Source organism: Erpetoichthys calabaricus, chromosome 1, assembly GCF_900747795.2.
Source record: "Erpetoichthys calabaricus chromosome 1, fErpCal1.3, whole genome shotgun sequence".
Classification (NCBI taxonomy): Eukaryota; Metazoa; Chordata; class Cladistia; order Polypteriformes; family Polypteridae; genus Erpetoichthys; species Erpetoichthys calabaricus.
Genome location: NC_041394.2, coordinates 277,372,149 through 277,391,411, shown reverse-complemented (window position 1 = coordinate 277,391,411; position 19,263 = coordinate 277,372,149). Strand labels below are relative to the sequence as shown.

At 36.4% G+C, this 19,263-nt stretch overlaps 1 protein-coding gene across 4 annotated transcripts in view; it reads right to left on the bottom strand.

The window, feature by feature from the left end:
- ppp6r2a (protein phosphatase 6, regulatory subunit 2a) overlaps window positions 1-19,263 on the bottom strand; it is a 176,103-nt gene that overhangs the window by 30,494 nt on the left and 126,346 nt on the right. For all 4 annotated transcript variants that reach the window (XM_051935201.1, XM_051935215.1, XM_051935209.1 and 1 more), the window contains exons 14-19: window positions 14,675-14,760; window positions 10,614-10,694; window positions 6,001-6,098; window positions 5,289-5,346; window positions 4,390-4,517; window positions 653-828 (exon numbers count right to left, since the gene is read on the bottom strand). In XM_051935201.1, coding sequence (XP_051791161.1) covers window positions 653-828; window positions 4,390-4,517; window positions 5,289-5,346; window positions 6,001-6,098; window positions 10,614-10,694; window positions 14,675-14,760 — 627 coding nt within the window. The remainder of the gene's footprint in view (window positions 1-652; window positions 829-4,389; window positions 4,518-5,288; window positions 5,347-6,000; window positions 6,099-10,613; window positions 10,695-14,674; window positions 14,761-19,263) is intronic.

The window sequence follows — 19,263 nt, the reverse complement described above, 5'->3', positions numbered from 1 at the left end:
GCATCCTAGTGGCTGGTGCCAATCATGTTGAGACAAAGAGATACCCACACACCAAAGTTTAGCAAGGAGTAAAACCTGGGAAGTCAAAACATTTGTTGTCTTTGTTGTCAAAACACTAACTCAAAAGTCAAAATCTAAAAGCAAAAATTGTTTTACCAAAAGCACAAAAGACTGAGAAATAAACCAGAAGTCTTTTGATAGTGAAAGAAATATTGGACATAACAAAATACACAGTGTTGCCTTTTAAAGCATCATGCTAGTGACGTTGAAATATGTGGCTTCCGGGAACAGCACTTCCCCAGCAACAGGGTGTTGTGTCTTAGCAATGAGACCTTAAAATGGTAGTACATATCGAAAACAAGATGTTGCTGTTGTGAATACAAAAATATAACAGAAATAATTGAAAGATAACAGATGGACATTAAAATAATGATACCACTAGGTTCTCGGGGTAAATAACCTTCAAAAAACATGTTTTAAATAACAGAAGCTATCCAAAGAATAAAAAGTGAAAAACACTACCTAAGTCATAATAATAGAATCACAACCCTTATTCCAGTTTTATTCACAGTTCGGCTTTACTCTTTAAGTACTCAATGAAGAAATGTTGACTTAATTTATATTAATCTATTTTTTGCTATTTGATTCTTACTTTCTGGTGATTGTGGACTGTCCTCTTGAAACTCTTTTTTTCCACTATTTTGTTTTTCAGCTCCTACTTCTGGCTTTGACTCGGGTTCATCATCTTCTGAACCAATACTACCATCTTGATCACCGTTTTCCAAGTCACTTTTTGAGGAGCTTTCTGAGGTACGAGAAATGCCAAACCTATTAAAAACAACAAAATATGCTTTTCATTAGTGCAATGCTACTTGCTTGGTCTTTCAAACCCAAGGTTCCTGTTAATAAAAAGAAATAAAAACAAGTAATACATTTTATGGCAAACAATTACATATTTAGAACAGTTCAATTGATGCACAAGTGTTTTTAGTTCCATGTACAAATATCTTTAACTAAACAAGATATAAAACCATTGTTTCAGTTATAAAACTCAACACACTCCTTAAACACATTTTATGTCTACTGAAACAGGCAGAATCCTCAAACAAATGACAGGAACTTTCCCTCACTAAGGCTAATTTTTGCATTACTGAATACAGTATATACTAAGAGATCCTTAAAACAATTTGACCTTATTTCTCTAGAGAATTAGATTATTTCATTGAGAACCTAACAACCTATAGTCTCTGGGACACAATGTATGTATACACAGGCCATACCTCTTGTCATGGTACTACAAAAACAGTTCTACACAATGTGTTTTCTGTCCCTTTATACCTTATTTGAGAAAGTTTACATGACGCAAGTTCAGAAACAATCGCAAAATGCAAACACTACTGTATAATATTGCACCTCACGTGATCCATCTTTTAACTGCATCCTTTATCATGGAAAGTATGTTAATTTTTAAAAAAAAAATCTTTTTTAGAGAATACTTTGTATGACAATCCTTACATCTGTTACAACATCCAGTAAAGATAAGGCACATATATAGCTTTAGGATCTCCTTTTATAAACAGAGGGGCACAAAGTATACATAGCCTATTAACAAATATTCTGAAGACTCTTAATAAATGTGCTCTACTTAAAGTCCTGAGAGGGTCTACAGAATTCATCCTAGGTTGCACACCCAAAAGGTTCTTAGAATTCCACCTTTTGTACTATGAATAACAAAAAAAAAGGCAACTGACCCTGCTTATACAGGTAGTACTAAGAATCACATAATGACCAGTCTTGAAGTCAATCTTGAACTGACATATCAATTAAGATAATTTAAGAAATATTTACTATGGCCCAAAATCAGAACATCAATCAAGACAATCAAAGCATGGTGATAGTACCAAAGAGATTCAAGGTCCATGCCAGTGCCAGTAAGATCATGCAACCTTTTTTTTCTGATGTTTAGTGTGAACAACTTAAAATGTCCAGATAACTGTTTTTTTTTATTCTAGCATATTTTTAACATTATTCTTGGTTAATTGGTACTTTAAGTTAGATGCATGTCACAGGTAATTTGATAAAATGATAAAAAAGAAGTCATGAAGGATTTGTGTAATATGCATTTCCTGCAATTCCTATTTGTGTAATCTGACATCCTCAAGGACTGCAGTTATTAAATGTAACATGCTCTACAACTCAAAGTCACGTAGTGTGTCACTGGCCTTAGGCATGTTCATGCAAACTGATTATGGTTTTAAAAATCAATATAATATTTTCCGCTTTCTGTCTGTATCTCCCTATCTTAGATTGTGGTTTGCATATATATTCTGATTTTCAGCAATTATACACCACATAGACTACAAAAGAATGATCACACATTAATGAACTCACCAGAATCTGGTGACGTATGTTCTCACAATATAACATATTTATGAGCCATACAACTTAGCTATGTAGAAGCACTAAACTGGATAAACATTTTGATGAAGCTATACTATAATTAATTACCTTACTAAGTACTATGCACTTGTTACAGATTATTTTGATTATAGTCTTAGGTTAGGTGATCATGAGAAAGAAAAATAATTTCTTAAAATTTCAACCAAATATTACCAAATACATTGTTTAAGAGTAGTATTTTATTTAGTTATGTCTCGTTTCATCTGGAAAAATATATACTTTTCAGTATAAAATGGACAGCTGAAGATAGCGTTATTTGAAAAATGAAGACATGAAAAAACAGTTTTAGTGCTGTAACTGAAATAAATGCCAGCAGGACCCTTTTTTTAAACTTCATTTTTCAACAGCTTGCCTTTTTTCTGTCAGTTTAGCTTCAGATGTTACGAGGATAAAGAGACTTTTCCTAGATGCACAATCAATGGTAGAGATTTGTAGCATTATATACATATATATATATATATATATATATATATATATATATATATATATATATATATATATATATATATATATACATACATATACATATATATATATATATATATATATATATATATATATATATATATATATATATATATATATATATATATATATACTTTTTTTTAATCCAATTGATGGACATGTTGAAATTAGATCAGGAATATTCTGATGTCAGATAAAAATGAACACAAAAAATAGGAGGGGACAAAAAGCACAGGTGAGGAACTATTATAAGAGTCAGAAGCTGATGGACAAGAAGATTAAACACTAAGAGCTGCAACAATAAAAAACAAACCATATGCAATGGTTAGCTGAACGGAGCTTACCTAAGTGCTAGTTGATTATGTGTTCATGTGCACCACATGACACTTAAAGCTATACCAGAACAATGTGGCTCAGTATACGGAATACTGCAGGTTCACCAGTAGGGAATCAGTGTCTTGCAGAAGATGGCACATTTGATCAAATTGTGTGAAAAAGCACTCTGGATTTATTTGGGATGATATAAACAGGATTTGCTGGTCTAGGAGCATATGTTTGAAAGCTAAGGAAAATTAGAATTAAAATGCAAAGTACTGCAAGAGCTGCTTATTTTATTCATTACTACTATTGACAGCACTAAAAATTTGATTTAGCTGAGATACTGCTTAATTTGATTTAATTTTTTTTCTTATTAGATAGATACTCTTATTAGTTAAATACCTGGGATAAACAAAAACTTTTTTTTTTTTTTTTTTACAAAATTGAGTAATTGTTTTGGATAACTGATTTATAGTTAGCCAAGTCACTGTCTGTAAAGGGTCATCTAAACAAAAGCAAAAGTTGTTTATATTGGCTGATAGTTCTTGGAGACTGGCTGGTGTGTATAGTTGGCAGAGTAAATATTTGTTCTTATTTAGACTTGATAAATTTTCCTGAGCTTTTATTTTAGTTAAAAACTATTTAAAATATACTTATAGTTTTTGTTTGAAACTGACAGACTCATTTTCATTTACTTCTTTTTTTAGAAAGATACAATTTCTGTGATTATAAAAGAACACTTGATTGTAAGTATTTGTTTTATCGTTGAGGCTGTCGTCATTAATTTAAAACTTTTGGCATATATCATTAATACAAACGATCTGAGATATTGATTTTTTTATCTGCCTGCCTATATCGTCATACTTTTGGCCACTTAACAAAAGAAAATTTTTAAATTGTTCTTTGTGTTGTGTCTAATCATTTCTTACACTGGATGTGCTTTCTCCAGATTTCTACATGTGGCAAGGCAATCTCTTTCAAAATTAGATTTATTTTAATGACAGGCACTTGCAGAATAATACTTGCACAATTATTATGCATTATGTCCTGCAATTATTTTTAAGTGACTTGCAAGAAAAATTCATCTAAAAAAATATTGTATATGTAAAGGGAGAAAGACTGTGATCACATCATATTAGTACTTACCTTGTTCTTGATTTGACTTGCGTTGCATAGTTTATTTCTTTCTCTTCCCATATATCTTCTTCATCTTCTTTATCATCAAATTGTTGAATTCGTTCTTTATAACATGCTTCAAATATGCCTCCATTTGGCTATAAATTTAAAAAACAAACCAGTAAACCTTTTGGATCTATAATTAAAAGTTAAAATACAAAATTATTAAAATAGATATTAAGCTTCTAGATATATTACTATTTTAATTAATTTAGCAATATTTTAAAAGTGTATAAAAAGAATATACTTTGACTAAAATACATCACTACAGTAGTTATTTCATTAAAGTTTCTATGAGAAACTAGAAGGCCAATGACATAAAGCTAAAAAGTCACTTAGATCATTTTACTATGAACAATGATCCTGAAACCATTCAATCCAGTTTTAGAGTTGGCAAAATGCCTAGGACCAATGGGCACAAAGCAGAATGCATTGACACCCACCCCCATAATTCCCCCCACTTCCACACACTGGATCTGTTTAGTTTTTTAGTCTTTGAATATGGGTGGAAAATGAGAGTACTCAAAAAAAACCATACACAGACACGAGTAGGACATGCATACTATATGCATGCAGCAATCAATCTAATATTCGGACCCAGTCGGGACTTCTGATGCAGCGTCTAACTCATATTTATTAAATTACACATATTTCTAGGAGTATAATCAATAATAGATATTAACATACACAAGCTCTAGTAAGACAACCTGTATGATATACACTCTTCTAAAAAGCTAAGGTTTAAAAATATTTAATGCTAAATGCATACAAATCATACACAGGCCTGCACTTATTCCTTCCAGAATGCAAAGGAAAAATACAGAAATGATTTATTAAACGTTTTACCTTCTCTTTTGTATAGTACTTACACTATCATCATCAGCCTCCAGTGTAAAATTTATTTCAGCAATCCTGTCAAACGTGGCACTAAAAAAAAAAGTTAATGACACGCAATTTTCACATAATGTTATAGTCTAGGATTATAGAGAATATCAGACATATCCTAGATTTCTAACTTCATACAATTTATTATAAAGTGTTAAATGTGAGAAACTTAAAAGTTCTGACATTACAAGTCAATGTTTAAAATATCCTTAAAATAAAAAGGATAACAGTAAAATAAGGATAAAAAATGAGTAACTTTACAGTTGGTTTATCTTTGCACTACTACATATTAGTTTTTTAATTATAAAATAACATTAAAGCTGCTTAATTTAGTACAGAGTCATGGGGGCCAGAGCCTGGATAGGACACAAGGCTAAAACCAATCTTGGACTGGGTTCCTGGTCATTCCAGGAATCATTCCTGCACACACCCGCATAAGATCATTTTAGAATCACCAGTTCATTAATCAGGCATGTGTTTTGGGTGGAAGAAAACCAGCAGGTCCAGGGAAAATACAAGTATAGGAAAATGTGTTAATTACTTAAAATTAATATAGTAGCAGCATTATTCTCCTATTATTTCCTGTAAAAGCAATTTGCTAAAGAGATATAAATGCTAATCTGTTGAAATGTAATAATTACTTAAAACACATGCAAATAACTGAATTACAGTAAATATTTATTATCGCGTTCTCACTTTATACTGTCGTCTTGTTCGGCAAATTCTTCATCATTAAATCCAAATTGGTCAACAAAGCTAGCTGTCATTTGCTGAATCTGGTAGTCTGAAAATGCCTGAAATTAATGAAAATGAACAGTAAAATGAACTTGTAAAAAGCAATATATTGGAAATAACCTTTTAATCTCTTCAACATTTTTTGCAAAATAAATCTACCAAGGTAATTATGAAACATACTTGTGAGAGTAAGAGCATAAAACTGAAAAAAACTCTGACTTTGACAAGTACTATAAATTTACACCGGCTGTTACAGACACAAATCAAATTTATGTTTTTATTGTGTAATATTAACAATAAAAGCAGCTCACTACTCAAAATGGTAAATTTGGGAAGCAGCCAGTATTGAACCCGCGACCTCTTGATTGGGAGTCAGCAATTCTTACCATTGCACCACGCAAGCTGTCGTATTAACAGTCTACCGTAACCTGCTTTTTTTTTTTGGTTATATTCTTAAATAAAAGTGCACTTGTTTTTTTATACTTGTACCTTTTGTGAAAGTTTTTATTTGATATTTGGACTTCAAGCTTCACACACTATATACTTCATGTCTATATTTTGTCAATTATTACTAAAACATAAAAAAGTTTCAGTTTTAAAAGATTTATAGATTGTTGTAGACAAGGAATACACATGAAATGTATGTATTCCAAATGACGATGTATTATTTATCCTCTACAACTCCAAGCACTTCACTCCGTGATAAACACTGAGAACCTTCTTTGTGAATTGAACTGCAGCGGTGTGCAGGGGGATGGGATACTAGGCTGCTTGCTGTTTGTGCTGATTGACACATTTACAACACAAAAGACGCCGACAGAGAGGTGTGAACGGATTTAAGGTGGGCCGGGATTATGAGTTTTTTCGTACGCTCTGGTAATTCTAGTGTTAAGCATGCCCTTCTGAAGCCCTTTTTCCATTCATCCATCCATTTATTTATTTATTTTTCTGAGTAATTTATATAATTCATGGAGCTACTGACTATTCCAGCAGCACTGTCCCAAACAGACAACTTTCACTAAAATGCATTTCTTTATTAATCTTGTTGGATTGCACCTTGTTACAATGCAGCTTGACAGAATTAAGATTACAATACCTTCACAACTAGGGGGCTCCGCCCCCTGCTCGCTTCGCTCGCCAACCCCTGGTGTTGGGAATGACAAAGAGCGTGATGTATGAATGAGATATAGAATAGTGTGAAGGTGTAGATGATGCAAATAGAAAGCAAACAATAAAGTGTGTGGCACAGTGTAAAGGTTTATTGTAAAATTTCTTTGTACACGCCGTTTAAGTGTAAAAGGTAATTCCAGCTCAGAACTTGTAAGGTCAATGAAGATGGTTATTGTTGTGATCAGAGTCAAGTTTGTGTGAGCTTAGAAAGAGTTGTGTCTCTCCAGGAAGTAATGGAATGACTTGGGTATTTATGTTTTCCACATTAATATTTTTTGGACATAATATAGTGCATTGTGTTAAAAGGGGCATTTGGTCTAATGAGATTGCTGTTCCAAATCTCTCTGTAACTAAGTCGTCGCAGATAAAGGCTTGAGGAATTGTAATAATATGTGGCTGAAGTCCATCTGTATTGGTGAGTGTACCATCTCTCAGTTGTAATAAGCAATTGTTATGATCTGTTTCTGGACATCGTATCTTTTTTACTAACTGTATCTTTTGAAAGCAATGCCAATTGTCTGCGTATTTTAAGGTGCACTGAACAATAGCTGAGTGCATGGCATCTGGAAGAATAGCTAATCACTGTTTAAAATCTCCTCCTAATAAAAGTACCTTTCCTCCAAATCGAATATTATTATTCATAAACGTTTGTAGAAGTTTATGAATGGTGTTGAGTAAGTGACTTCATGCCATTGTACATTCATCAATAATTAACATTTTTTGAAGACGGATGTCACGTGCAGTGCCACCGTTAATGTTCATAGTGGATACCGATTTGTAGGATCTAATGCAGTTGATAAAGATTTCACTTTCAGGTACAGCGTCAGTTAGAATCTTCTGTAGATATTCAGTATATGAATGTAAAGAAGGCAGTCTAATTTGACCCTTTTGACAACAACGTGTAAATGTATTACTTGTATTGCCAGTTGTTTCTTCAGGGAAGTGAACTGAATGACAGTGATTGCAAATGACATTCATTAATCCGAATGAATTTTCCCGGTGTATGTTTTGCTTGTGCCGTTTGAGAGGCGCGTTGTTGCATGTGTAGTATTTGGGACGTGTTGTTTTGGAGCTGTAATCGATTTGCCTGTGCTGTGTGAGAAGCCCGTTGTAGCCTTCGCTGCCATTAACGTATGTCTGAGACGGGAGGTGTTTCGTTTTGAATCCGTGCCTGTTGCGATGCAGCACTTTGATTGATAGTTTTCGTCATGTGGATCTAGGATGTAGATTTGTGCATATTTGCGTTGTTCATTTGTTTCAGGGTGCACTGTTCCAAAGCGATGCAGTATTTATGCACATATGGGAAAGCAGTATGGTCCATTGCCTTTTGGTGGCCTGATATTTACTCCGTTAGATGCAAAACCAAATGAACTATTGTAGGATCTAATGCAGTTCATACAGTTTTTACTTTTAGGTACATCGTTAGTTAGAAGCTTTAGTTGAGTTTTGCGTTTTTGGAGTCGAGACATTTTTTCTTTTAGAAATATGGATAAGTAATAAGGAGTATTGCAGTGACTGTTAATATGGAGCCTTTTCTGCTGTTGAACGGTTAATAGTGCCTTATTGTAATGAGATCCACCTATGCTGCATAGCCGTCTATTTTGTTGTTTCTTTCGTGTTCGTGTGTTTGTTCCTGTTATCCTTTCCTTTTCGTTTTGTACCCGTGACCGTGTATTCATGACTTGTTTCTTTCTCAGCATGCGAAATATGGATAAGTAATAAGGAGGATCGCAGTTACTGTTAATATGTTTCCTTTTCTGCAGTTGAACGGTTAATAGTGCTTTATTGTAAGGAGATCCACCTATGCTGACACCTATGCTGTCTAGTGTGAAGGTGTTGACGTTCACTTTAGAATATGTGGCTTTGGGTGTCACTTCTTATGGATGTGTGTGAGGGGGGGGTTGAGGATTGTTGTTGCGCGAGCGTCTTCTTTCTTTTTGTGTTCCTGTGTCTTGTTGAATCCCCCTCTTTGTGTGTGTCCCGTCCCTCGCTTGTAGGGTCTGTGGGGTGGTTTTGTGTTCTTTTTTTTGTGTTCCATGGGCTTGTTGAATCCCCCTCTTGGTGTGTGTCCCGTCCGGTGCCTGTAGGGGGGGGGGGTGCCTTGCTGTTGTGCGCGAGCCTCTTTTTTTTTTTTTTTTTTGGGTCTAGTTTCGTGTGCAATGTGTTTCGTGCTTTTCCTGCGTTTGACTTTGCGCCTCATTTCTCCTTTTTGTATGTGCTCACTCCTTTTTTCTGTGGTCTTGTCCGCCACTCGCGGCCCCTCATCCGCCTTTGTCGCCCTCTTTTGTCCGCCTTTCTCCGACTCTCGCGGACTCTTTTTGCGCCTGCGCCTCTCGCGGACCCTCATCCGCTTCTCTCGCCCTCTTTTGTCCGCCTTTCTCGGCTCCTCAGCCGACTCTCGCGGACTCTTTTTGCGCCTGCGCAGTACGTCTTTTTGCAGCTACGGCCCATGGCCGGATGTGCCTGCGTCCATCATCCGGTTTAGCATTCTCGGTTAGTAATATGGATCTATGTTCTGAATGCAATTACCATAGCTTTAAAGTGTCAGGATTATTGTTGGGGTAGGGAAGTGAAGACACAATTTTTACACATTGTTCTCACATTTTGGGCATATGGAAATTTTGAAAAATCACTTTTTTTTTTGCAAAACGGTTACAGATGTCTGTAGTGCCACACATGCGTATCAGAGGAACACCTTTCCAGATTATCAGAGTTATGCATGACCCCATTGAGATGAGACAGGGCGCTGTTGCTAACCGTTTCATTTTTTTTTCCCTCTTCTCCAGCAGTGAGAAGATACCCCTTGAGGGAAAATAACCTCACCCCTTCCAGCAGTAGGTCTATAGAGGTCCAGTGCTGATTGATGTTGCCATCTCATTTGGACCTGAACTTGGTGAAAGGACAGAGCTTCCAATGACAAACCTGCTCTCAAGAGCCAAATCTGTTCATGGAGCCATAAAGGCTGCTTATTTTTGTTTGTATTTTGTGCCCTCGAAGTTGTCTTATTCCAGAATTAAAAGGGGCAACCCATTGGCACCCCAACACTTTTGGGACTCTACCTGCATTTATTCACCTATCCACAAGATTTTTTCGTATTTCCTGTCACTGACTGTTTCCAGCTGGCTCCATAAGTCCATTATGTTTTATTGTTGCTGGCATGCAAATCCAGACAAGTCGGAGACTAGAACAACTAGTATCCTTTCCTTCAGAAAATTGCATTATCATAAACCTAGCTACATGTTATGTTTTCAACTTCAAGGTGAGCATATTCAGTTAAGTTTTAAAGCTTTTAGTTTACTTTTACAAAGCAAAGATATGGGACAAATTAACGATTAAATATAGACAAAAAAAATTAACCTCAAAAATTAAAAATATTTAATTCTTTATGATCATTAACCTCATACCTGCTGAAGTGACAATTCGTTGGTGAAAGTGCTTTCAATATCATCATCCTCACTGGAAGAATGCAAGTTATGTGTGCTCACCTGAAATACAGAAAGGTACTGACATTCAGAAATAAACTGAAACATTATGGACATGTACATAATGGATAGACGAATATTTTTTTAATTATACTTTTTCTTTGTCAGTCAGTCAGTCATCTTCCAACCCACTATATCCTAAAACAGGGTCATGGGGGTCTGCTGGAGCCAATCCCAGCCAGCCATCTTAAAACTGTACCACCACCAAGTTTCAAATTCAAAATTTCTAGTCTCCGGTAGACTCCTAAAATTCCTCATGGAGGCTCAATGTTATTTTACAAAAGGTAGTATGCAGTCCCACTTTGTGTTTATAAGCTGCTGCTACTGTATAGATCTTCTTTCACTGCTAAAGTCAAAATCTAAAAGTTTTCCAAATTGCCTTACATTAATCCGTTCATTAAAACTTAGAAAACCTCATCCTCTATTGCTGACTACCATCTGTAAACTTATTGATGACACCACTTCTCATGTTCAATCCTGGTTTATTAAAAGTTACACTGACCAGTTACTAATGTTATGTTCTCTGTATATGGTAACACTGAAACAGGAACCATAGGGTAACATTTAAACGTGATCACTACATTTCCATTGCAAAAACTTGTAGTTAGTTTATTTTAAGGACCTGAATAAATACTGTAATAGACACAGACTGCCACGAAGAGGTGGGGGGCGGCATAATGCCTAAGTAACAGCAACCTGTTCCACAATTGAGTTTCAGCAAAATATCTGCTGCATTCTACAAGCATGGGGAAGATTCAGGAATGCAGGTGGAGACTTTCGGAGAATAAATAGAAACCCCATGCAGAAGATAGCACCAAGTCTTTGGAGGATCACACAGACAGAGAGACAGCCCACACAAGAGTGAGACAGATGGAAGACTATTTGAGATACTGGCTGCTTTAAACGATAGAGGAAAAGCACAAGAATACTCTAGTTGCGGGGTATGTTTTTTTTATTTAATTGTTTGTGGCATGTAACAGAGGGAAAGTAAGAATAAAGGTGTTAGACTTTACAAAGTATGATTTGTCACTATCAAACAAATGTTGTTACTCTAAAATATATGATGCGTGTCCCACAGTTTCCACCTCGGAATTTGTTACAATATATACAATATGTTTGTGTGGCTGTTTTGGTAAGATTATGATTAGGCCATCACCATCACTGTAGGCTACCAGATAAACTAACAGGTCAAGTTTTGGTCCTTTATAAGCAACCTGAAATGTGCTAACTCTAATGCATCTAGTACTGATTTTTCAACTGTTTTACCAGTGTCAATTTTTCTAGCATTGCTAGAAAATAAAAATTCTACAGTTTGTGTGCAATTGACATCATGTCTTACATGCATAGCACTTATGTTAACCATTATGTTACCCTTTCAAGTTATTTTTCTCTCCAACAAATCAAAATGTTTCCATCTTAGAAAGTATATTATCTTTAATGTTCCTAAAATTCTTATTGAAGTATGTCATAAATTCTTTCAGTTTGATGTGCCTAATGACCAGAACTAATTAAAATTTAAAATGTTTTTAATATAATATTCCCCCTCCAACCTTGGGATTAGAACAGGGTAATTGTTCCTCATGTCATAAAATATGTCTAAAGGATGTTGGTACTAGGAAGGGCACCAAACATTTCTGCTCCAATAACCCCTTGATTTTGAGATGCAAAGATGAAAGTTACAAATCTTGAGCAGGGTATAGTCATAGTAGCCCATGCTTGCCCTCATTTGCCCTTGTCAAACAGAGAAGAGGGGACCCTAACCAAAACACAGATGGGGAAATTTGATTTATAAAAGCCCTAGATCTGAGGCACTGTGGAGAGGCTAATTTAGTGGAAAGGGAGATGAATCAGAAGTGATGAGTTAGAGGTGTGAGGAGAGAGTGTCAAGACTGTGATTTGGAATACTGAGGGTATAATAGAAAAATTGGGTGTGGTGGTAGAAGTGCTGAACACAGTGAGATAAGATATACGCTACATTCGGGTGAAGCAATGAAAAAATCTAGGTGTGTGAATGCTTGGTGGGAATAATGAAAGTTTTTCTGGGAGGGCAGTAGTGATGACAATATATTTTTACATGCCACAAAATGGACAGAAAAATGAGTGGAGTTGAATACTCTTGGAATATGCCCCACAGGTAGGCACAAGAAATGAAGTGAAAGATGAGTTTTGAAACTGTTTGGTGGCGATGATATCAAGAATGCCTCAGGGGAGGTGATTTTAATGAGTGGCAACTTAAATTGACATGTTGGAACCAATGTTGAGGTTTCTGAAAGGGTTCATGGAGGCTTTATCTTCTGTATAATGAAGTGTAATAGTGAGATGATTCTAGAGTTTGGTGATGTGATGGAAATGGCTGTGTACAACATCATGTTTAAGAAGGAAGAAAACATGTTGGTGATATATGAATCTGCAGGTGTAAGGAACATGACACTATATGCAGGTAAGAAAAGATGATTAAGGCATAATGAAAAATGTGAAGGTTTGGAGATGTTTGTGTATTACAATATATCTTGGTTGTGGGAGATCTTTTAGTCAGAGGCAAGAATTATAAGGATCTGTATAGAGACTGAGGGGCTAACGGTTGAGGGAAAAGTCAGCGAAAAGTAAATTTGCTAAAATGCTGAGTGTAAGTGAAGAATGTTTTAGAACATTTAGAAGAAAATGGCAAATGGGAAGCGATGAAAAATGTCTAGTTGAAAACAACAGATGTTTGCATTTGGACAAAGGGACTACTGTGACACAAGAAACCATGGTGAAATGTTGAGGTAGAGATGGGTATTGAGGAAAACAGTAGATATTATATGGAGTGACAGAGAACAATGGTAGAAGGTGGCAAAGCATTCTATAAATAAGCAGAGCGAAATGGCTGAAAAGCAGTTGCAAGAGTTCAAGAAGCCAAGGGGTGAGAGTTTGCAGGTGAGCTGCAGATTGAGGAAAGAAAGAGAAATGCATTCAGGATTGTAGCATATAGTAGTTGTGTATTGCTTGGAAATGCTGAAAGGAACATCTTTGTTGACTGCAATAAGATTAAGGATACCGGAAAGAATATAGAGTTTCTGAGGAGGACAAACGGGATAACTTTGTTGTAAAAAAAAAATCAAAGGACCGATGTATACTTTTTTGAAAGAAGAGGCTTCTAAATGTTCGGAAATAGATGAGCCTGGTAGAGCAACTGGAATGGTGCTGAAAGCCCTGAAAATAGCAGAAGGTCCTGGAGTTAAATGGTTGACAGACGTGTGCAACATGATTGTGTATGAAGAATGAATTTCTGATCACTAGAAAAGAAGAGTGCTCATTCCAGTATACAAACAAAAGGGTGATCCAATGGAGTGTGGGAAATTGTGAGAGATGAAGCTTGTTGAGCGGGCAATGAAGTTTGGTGAGAAAGAACTAAAGAAGGCAATCTGGGTGACAGGGAAACCTAAGGTGACAGCCAGGGAAACACAGTTTGTTTTTATGCCTGGCATGGCAACAACATGTGTGACCTTTGTTATCAGGCAAATGCAGGAAAAGTATCTGGCGAAAGGGAAAGGAGCTTCATTATAAACTTAAAGATCTGGAGAACGTGCCTGACATGATGCTGTTAGTGTTAGTGAGATGGACATTGAGAAAGTTAGGTATGGATGAATGGTTAGTGTCTACAGGGATGTTAATGTAAGAAGTAACACAAACAATGGTCAAGATAGCAGACAAGGACAGTGAAAGGCTGAGGTGAAAGAGGAGTTGCACCAGTGATCTGTTCTGAGTCCACTGCTTTATGTGATAGTGACAGAAGTGTTGACCAGAACAGTCTGTGGTTAGTACGGAGGCATATGGAATAGTCTTCACTGTTTATTATATCGCTGCAGAAATTACTTTACCTGTAGCAGACTATAAAAGTCAATTGACATTCAGCTTACAAATTAGTATTATTAGGCATCAAATGTTTTACAATTACCAACATAAAGAATAGTGATAAATGTTTTAATGCTCACAAATCTCACCAAGTCAACAGTGTTTCTCTGATTTGTCTCCGTAAGTGTCTCTAAAACAAATGTTTCCCAACGACCTCTGCAGTCTTCAGGAAGTTCTGAAATAAAGTAAACATTATTAGTAAAATGTAAAACTAGAAATATTTTCAATTTATGAAACCAAAACACATTTCAAGCAATGTAATGATAATTATAAAAATTGTTACAATTTCTACACAATACTTTCCTTTTTTTCCCCTTCTTCTTCAGAAAAGCAGCACAAAAATTACCTTGCTGTTTGCATTCACCAAGGGTTTAGGGATGTATCACCTATCAAAAGCAGCTAACAGTATACATAAATGAAAAGTGGATCAGTTTGGACAGAACTTCAATTTCTATGTCCCTTTGCTAAAAGGAGATGGCCTGGTATAGATATATGAATGTTTGAGGGACCTGACTTGAACAAGAGGAGTATTAACAAAAATAAATGTCATGGACAGCCCTCTAATCTCAGATTCAAGAATACAATTGGAATGTAATGAAAATGTTAGCAGATACTAGTGCACAAAACTAAAACATATGTATAAAAAGCCAGTTTTATTTGGTGTACATAACTAACAGTCTAGAGTTAAAAAGGCTAACCAAAAAAAAAAACAACATTTTTTGAAGTTACTTATTTTTCACAATTATGGCATGTGAACTTTGGCTCTAGACATTTGATTTTTAAAACAAAGCTTTAATTAATTAAAAAACCCTACACACATACAAATCTCCCTTATTGTCTTAAAATGGTGCCCTCAGGACACTAGTCCAAATGTGAAATAAACATTTACCAAGTATGTCCAGTACCAAATGAAAAAGCTACAGGTTTTACAAAATCTTCATTTTTGCAATCCAGAAGTAGTGTATGTACAGTATATGATATCAATATAAAGTAAGTATTTGATTTTATTGCTGATTATTTTATACTAAATTTCTGAGCAAAAAGTACTAGCTCTTCACTCTGTTCGGAATGATTTACATAGGAGAGGTTTTCAAATAAAGAACTACTCTTGTGAAGAACACAGTGAATCTACCTGTAGCTGGAAAACAATCCATAGCAGAAAATTAAAAATAATCCACAAAATAAAATGCAAATCTGCAGCTGCTCATCACAAAATAATGAAATAAATATCTTAGTAAAAATATTCAGGATGTGAAAACAAAATTAAGAAAATGAAAAAAAATGTGTATAACTTAAAACAGGATTGCAGTAAAGTTCTTATGAAACTAGAAGCTGGTGCAAATATGTTTGTCAGTGACCTTGTTCAGTGAATATTTTCCTGGACATTCATTGTGTGGCCAGTTTAGATAAACACTTTTCCCCCAGCACCCTATGACGCTTTGTGAGACCAGCGTGACCTCACAGAGCTATAGCAGCCATCCATACACAGAACTTTCACACAAGTACTGTAAGCATACTCCACCTCAAATTTTACATTGCTGACCAATTTGCTTTCTGCAAACGTGATGTCATTACCTGAAATCTGACCTGCGCTCCAGCCAGATCTGCACCCGGCATGCATAAAAAAAAAAACAAAAACAAACCTTGCAGTATTTTACATTACAGCCAAATACATAATACTGATCCCTGTGCAGTAACTCACTTACTAACAGGCTGCACGTCTAATTTTGTATGCCAGCTAAATTCATGCATATTTAGCCATGCGGCTCATCTATGAATCAAAACGGGCCTTAAAGGAGCCCTCCCCCTTCTGCTCCCTGTGTCAGAAAACACATGAGACCCTGTGAATTAATGAGAATAACAAAAGATTTATTACTATTTACAAGGCATTTCTATTCTGTTAATGAAAGAAAAAAGTCTGAAGTATCTGCACATCTAAGTCGGAAACAAAAAAGACATTCCAGATGCATTGATCCGCAACTTCAAAGAATCCAACATACCAGTCCTATGTCTCCACTTTGTGGACTGTCACTCTAAGAGCAAAACAATATGTATATTTATTTTTTTACTTATTGGTAGTTTGTGGTCATTATTGTATTTTGTTTGTGACTATCGCTCAGTCTACATCTTTTGTTACTGAAGGCACTGCTATCGGGAGGCACTGGTTAGCACTTCTGCCTCACAGCTCACATTATATTTTTGGTCACAATAATCAGTCCAGCATAGTTGGCAGACACCTCCATAGCCCCCAAAGACAATTAAAAGACCATTTCACTAATACAATGTACTCAAAACTAGTTCACTTCCTTCTTTCCTATTGACTTCATTGCGTTTTGCAGAGTTCAGCAAAGTTCCCTAACATTTACACAATTTAACCGAACTCACGGTAAAGTGAACTCCATATGGTTCCCTCATCTCTATTCCCAAATCCGTCTGAAAACTAGTAGTAACTGCAACAAGTTCAAGTCAGGTCAAGCCAGGCTGGGGAGCATGCACTGGTACAGCACGTTGCTGCAAGGGCAACAAAACAGCCTGGGATTCTGGTTGACAGCCCCCAGACACACATACTCTCCAGTCCCACCCCCCATTAGAGAGTCATTAGAAACAGCCTGATCATGGATTCTGGGCAGGTCCAGCCTCATTCTTCTAGTAGGTGGTAGCCTACTGGACCGAAGCCTGATCTTCAGAGTAGCAACAACAAGTCTGTTGTCAGAATTCACAAACTGGGCACTTCTGTGGACCCTGCAGTTTTATAAGAGCCTCCAGCATCTGCTGACAAGAACGAGATCAATCTCTTTACCACACCACCAATACTGCAGTACCAAGTCTAACAATGCGGCTCAGGGGAATGGAACCAAGATTCAACGATCTGCAGCCTCTGACCTTTTGCAAAGTCAAGGAACACAGAGCCACTTTCACCATGGTCGACAGACCCATGGGGACAGACACAATCTTCATAGCCAACCCTATTAGTGCTAGTGGTCGCACTGAAGTCACCCATGACCAGAGGAGTGTCACCTCATGGGCACCCATCAATCGCCGAGCAAAGCTGCGAATCAAATATCTCTCTCACCGAGACATCACTCACCGCGGTTGGGGCATACACTGACACAATGGATAAGGCACCCAGACAGTGCTTTAATCTGAGTCTCATAATACTCTCATTGAAAGGAGTGACATTGGACACCATTGGAAGGAGCAGATCTGCCAGAGCAACAGCTGCTCCCCAAGTATAACAGAGATCTAGCCAGTCCCAGGTCTGCACACCTCAGAAACAGCCGCCACCAAAATGTGGAGTTTGCAAAGCTTCTCCGACAGCAGAGGAAGATGATCATCATGCTGGAGGAACAAGACTTTCCATGCGCCTACCCGGATGGGCCACTTCAAATTGGGACCCAAGCATCACTGTGCAGCAGGTGATGCCTCAGCACCACACCAGTTCTGATCCCCAACAGGCCTGACCCCATTGGCTCTTCTGTGGTTTTGATTCTCCCGGGGATGAGGCTCCCGAGGGCTTTCCCCCATCCCCTTCATAATGTGAGCAGCCTTCCTATGGGCAGCTGCAGCAGAGCTACTCCCGCGGAGAGCAGAAAGGAATCCTGTCTGTTGTTTTGGGGCTGTGTGAAGTATTTTTCTACAGTGGCTGGAGTGCTAATCCTGCCACCAACCCCCAAGTTTTCCCTGCAAGTTGGAGGATGCAGTTTAACATCATATCCAGGACATACAACAAGTTGTGTTTAAATCATAGACTAAATTAGTATGTACTGTAGACCTTACTAGCATAATTAATGTTTAATAAATAAATGATAACAAGCCACACTGTCCTAAACTTTACAGCTGAATCAAGATCTAAAAATCCCCAAGATGTTACTTTTAACAATGCAACGTAGCAACCTGTCCTATGTATATGGAGTATCTTTGGCATAGATTCTACAAGGGATGTAACATGATTCTTTCTGGAGAACATGTGGTGTTTTGGTGATGACAGTGAAAGTCTATCTCATGAGCAACTCTCAAATAGGTGTAGATCTGGTGATATATGTCCTAGTTCAAATGGATGAGATGGTATTTTAAAGAGGTGATGTAGGAAACAAGATGTAGTCAAAACAAAATGTCCCAGAATTGAAAGCCTGGAGATCTTTTATGACACTCAAAGCAGAAAACAGTGAAAATGTCATTGTCAAAGGTTTTAAAAAAGTGCTTTAAAAAATATAGAAATAACTGTTTTCTTATTTGCAAACTTGGATGCCAAAATGGTCACCAAGATGACCTTTTAACCCTTCACAAATTAACCCTTGGAGGTCATGACTTTTGAAAGCCATGCCCCATCAACTGAGACCTGCCTGTAATGAAAAACAAAATGTTGTCCAAAATGCTGCAAATTATTTTTATCAATATAAAATAAAGTTCAAATTATAAAGTAAACCAGATAAACAATCTATGAATCCACAATACCAACACCAGAGGCGAACACAAATTAAAAACAGAAACAGTTCACAACAAAATGGTATTTGGTTTTATATCACTGACATTTTCAGCTGACTGTTTTGAAGAAATGTCCTGCTACTGCCTTAGAATATTTGCAGTAAAATGATTCAAGTATTGTTTGTCTGTCTTTCCTTGAAGCTAAATTTTATGAAAAAGGATATAGATTATTTTGATCAACACTCCTGCATTT